Source organism: Trichoplusia ni, chromosome 1 (assembly GCF_003590095.1).
Source record: "Trichoplusia ni isolate ovarian cell line Hi5 chromosome 1, tn1, whole genome shotgun sequence".
NCBI classification, from domain to species: Eukaryota; Metazoa; Arthropoda; class Insecta; order Lepidoptera; family Noctuidae; genus Trichoplusia; species Trichoplusia ni.
In genome coordinates, this window is record NC_039478.1 from 20,375,748 (window position 1) to 20,380,050 (window position 4,303).

At 35.8% G+C, this 4,303-nt stretch overlaps 1 protein-coding gene across 1 annotated transcript; it reads right to left on the minus strand.

Moving 5' to 3' along the window:
• Positions 1-2,023: 2,023 nt before the first annotated feature.
• Positions 2,024-3,436, minus strand: LOC113498716. The gene has a single exon (XM_026878844.1). It carries the CDS (start codon positions 3,065-3,067, stop codon positions 2,273-2,275), a length of 795 nt encoding a protein of 264 aa, XP_026734645.1. The 5' UTR covers positions 3,068-3,436; the 3' UTR covers positions 2,024-2,272.
• Between the last annotated feature and the right edge of the window lie 867 nt (positions 3,437-4,303).

Here is a 4,303-nt window from a genome sequence, read left to right on the forward strand (position 1 = left end):
TTAAAGTTTACTGACAATATTTATACAAGGAAATAATAGTCAAGTATCTTTCTTCGTGGAATTCGATAAATGGTATCGTTAGAATAAGAATAGAAACTACCTCTTATTTGAATTCTGCTTGGGCTGTTGATTTTTAGGATTCCGTATCCGATAGTTTAAATTGGAACCCGATTACTGAGGGTCCGGTGTCTGAACCACCATGAACTACCATGCTGTATCTAATGAACCCTGATGTAAAGTAAAGGTCATTAATTTGAAGATGGGTATCCACAAATCACCCAAACAATTTGTTTCTCTTTAGACTATTTTTACGGTACCCTCAATCACGCAAGTCCTTGAGTGATTTCGAACTTGTTATACGTTATTTCGGAATAATCATAAATGTAATTATTTGTTTTACAGAATTAACATGTTCTCTGGGGCGCATCCTCATTGTGAATAACGGTTACCAATCTAAGTCGTGACAACGTTAAGTGCTGCAGCTTTAGCGTGTCATATTTGTCATCACTATGATGATTTTGAAGAACTTACAAATATTTACTATTTTTTTTCTGAATGCTTTGTTTTTAAACTAATTTTGGGCTTTCAGTATTAATAGTTTCTCTTAATATTAAATCTGGCTACTGAGTCTTCGGCGTCTTCAAAGCAATTTTCTGAGCAAAGTAATTTTTTTCTATAATTATAATCACTTAAAAAGCCTCAGTAGTTAAAGTCAAATCAGATTGAAAATAGTTAAAATACGTTGTAAGTAATCACAAATCTTCGAAAGCTTTAGAAACTAAGTAACTAACACTATTGAACTGAATGCCTTAGGCGTTGAATACTTAGAAGCTGATTCACAAATAATTGTGGGAAATAGAGAAATGGCGGATGGACGGAATTACAGTAAGTATTATTATCATAATGATGGTGTTGGACAAAATGAATTGAAAGATGACTATGATTAATGGGTGAATGAATTAAAAAAAACAGGAAAAAATGATTTCTATATAGGCAGGGCTTAACAGAAAATTGATATTAGCAAATAATCGTGTGCATCCGTGCTTGTTCTGAGTCTCTGAGTGTCAATGTGCACGTGATTTGTATGTTTGTGAAACCCCCGCGACACAAGGATTAAATTCCTTAAAAAAATACGTGGTCACACGGTTTGTTAGATTTTTGAAGGACGATAATGAAGAAATAGAAAAGTTTAAAGAGGACCAATATTCTCACCATCCTTCAGTATTTGTCAATGGTGACATTTGAAAACAAATGTGAAAAATCTTGAAATTCAAATTTTTGTTGGGTTATTCTCTTTAGGAACGAAATTTCTTGGTAACTATCGTTTTTAAACTGCCTGAAAATAGTGTAATTACTTGAAGAACTTTTTTTTTTTTTTGATATTAGTTTCATAGTAAGACAGGAACGTCTGCTCATTCTCATTTGACTAAAAGATTTGAGGCTATCACGAATGCTCTTTAAATAATGTTTATTTGTATTGAAGCATCTAATTGTTACATGTGATGTTTCTTTTACTAGTTTGCAAGTCTTAATTTTTTATTTTATTTTAAAACTGTAATAAACTTTTAGCTCTATAGTTTTTATTATGATTGGCAACCTATAATGAAAGAGAAACAAAAAACTTGGGTAATTCAATATTTTTTGTATTTAATGCAATTTGGAAATTTTTCGTAATTTTTGCAGAAATAACTAAACCAATGTTTTTTGTTTGGAGTACTAATTACCTTTATTTGTAACTATGAAGATAATAAAAGTACAAAACAAAGTTTGTATATTTTTATTAAAATATAACATTTAAACATCTTTGTTTACCGTTAATTATATCATTACAACGATAACTATTTAATAATGAGTATTAAGGAAGAGGTAGCTACATACACATATATAAAAATTAAGTAGGTAAGTATATAACAATTGTCAGGATACGTATACATAATTGTCTTACATAATACTTAAAAATATTAAAGCCAGGTACTGAGTATTAAATAAAAATATACATTAACAACTAAATATTGACATAAAAACGTATATACACATAAATAAAGAAGAAAATATAACGAAAAACAAAAATATGACTGAAGTAACTTAAACAACGAAACGGCATAAACGTCATTTATCGAATAATAACGCAAGTCATGACAAGACGTTAATAAATTATTAAATAAATCATTCAATAAATAACTGGCACGCACACATCCATACAAGATAAATAATACTTAAATACATTGAAGATCGGAGAAATCAGTTGAAAAGGGGCCATGGAACCGGGTCGCTAAGGTTTCTGCGCGGAGTACGCCAAGTTCTGAGCCTCGAGCGAGCGGCCCCAGCCGCCGCCGCCGTGCCCGCCCCCGCTGCCGCTGCTGCTGTACGACGAGCCTCCGGAGTCACCCCCGTACCCACTCGTGCCCGCACTGTAGTCATGGCTCGATGTGTGATGTGGGTGAGCAATCACCTCATACGTCACGTGCTTCTGCTGCGACAGCAACTTCTTCAGTCCAATGATCGCTGACAACACCAACGCGAGCTTTCCGATCAGCAACGCCTTTCCTGCAATCAGCGCTATGGCGCCAATAGCCAACGGCATCAACGCCATCATCTTGAGAGCCACCGCGGCTATCAGCGGTCCGAGGATCTTGGCCGCCTTCTTCTTCTTCCCTCTGCCCTCACTGACTTCATTGTCCTCAGTGAACGATGACACAGTATCTTCGAGCGCGCGTCCTGCACTTGACACCGCGTCAATCACATCGGAACCTTTCACTTCAACTCTCAAGGAATGCGTCTCGAAGTAACTCTTCAACCGTGAAACAGGATCTAGAGCTCTCGGTGCTCCTGTGTCTGTGGGGACGTCAGCTGACTTGACGACGGTGACTCCATCGCTGAGGGAGAAGGACTCCTTCTGTCCGATCATCTTGTCGACGAACGAGAAGAATTTGTACTTGAGGCATGTTGTGGATTCCTTCCTGAGGCAGTCGGTCAGGCCGTCGATGTCGTTGTCCGTGTGGCCCGAGTCTTGGGCTGGGAGCGCGTGCGCGACCGCGAATAAGAGCAAGACAGTCGACCGTCTCATCGTGAATGTAAGCTACATCTGCGCGCCCGCATCGCGCACGATCCTATATAGCCTCGAGCAAGTGTGGCAGCCACCAAAATGGACTTTCTCAGTCTGGAAGTAAAAGTCCAGGTTTCATAACGAAAGCCTTGTGCGGTCATTGTAAAGGTCGTGAACTTGGGATGCGGACTTTTGGTTTACTAAGTAGGTCATATACTTTTTGGGACCTAGATTAGTTTAGTAGGCTAGTCTAGTGCATTTCGTGTGAAAGTTCAATGCGTTTTTTAATTGTTATTGTTGTCTTGGGAATTAGCGGTTAACGGTTAGGATATGTGCTTTTGTTAAATATCTTGATGAGAATGTTTTATCAAGGTAGGTTGTATGATTAAAATGTTTTAATCTTAATGTTTCGTTTTTTAAACCTTGGTCATTCGTCTCCACCCCTTAACTATTAAATTGTGCAAAGTTTAAACAAGAACAGAGTACATATTTTGCATTTTTCTAAGTTGAACCGAAAGTTCTTAAAAATTAAGCTTTCTGTAATTAAGGCTCTCATTATTAAAGATGAGTAAGCACTTTGACTCAAAGATGAAGATGATCTCAGAATCATCCATATTTTGACTTTTCTAACAGTATATTTTAATATTACAGATATAACATGAAAAACAATATAACTAGGCAATAAATACATATTTGTAACAAATAATGGATCTCAAAATAATATAATTCACAAAATTATACAACAAGTTGTAATATTTATTATAAATTTAAATAATTTGTGTCGTCTGGCACTGACAGAGATAGTTAATGAGGTTTGTATATTTTAATCTACATAGTTATTTGAAGAGTTTTGTATCATAGTGGCCTACCGGGATCTTTGATCTATATTTGACAATTTTATTACTTTTCAATACTTGTAGCCTATTAATAAAAAGCTGACATACGCTGGAAATAATTACTTACTAATTCCTGAATACTTTTTAAAATACACTTTAGCTGTGCATCACAGGATATAAGTTTTTTTGTCTTAAAACAACCTAGTGTCGTGGGATTTTGAACTAACATTCAAGTCACATGCACAAAGATACCCAGAACATACCATGTGGAACTATGTCACATGAAGTCTCTACTTTACACAATTTAGGGTTTTCAATATCAAGATATCAAACAAGTTTGGAATCATCGAGATTTTTATACATGTATACTAAACAGTGTTTGCAGACAAGTTTGCTTATGCCTTCCTATAGGGCGTAGAAG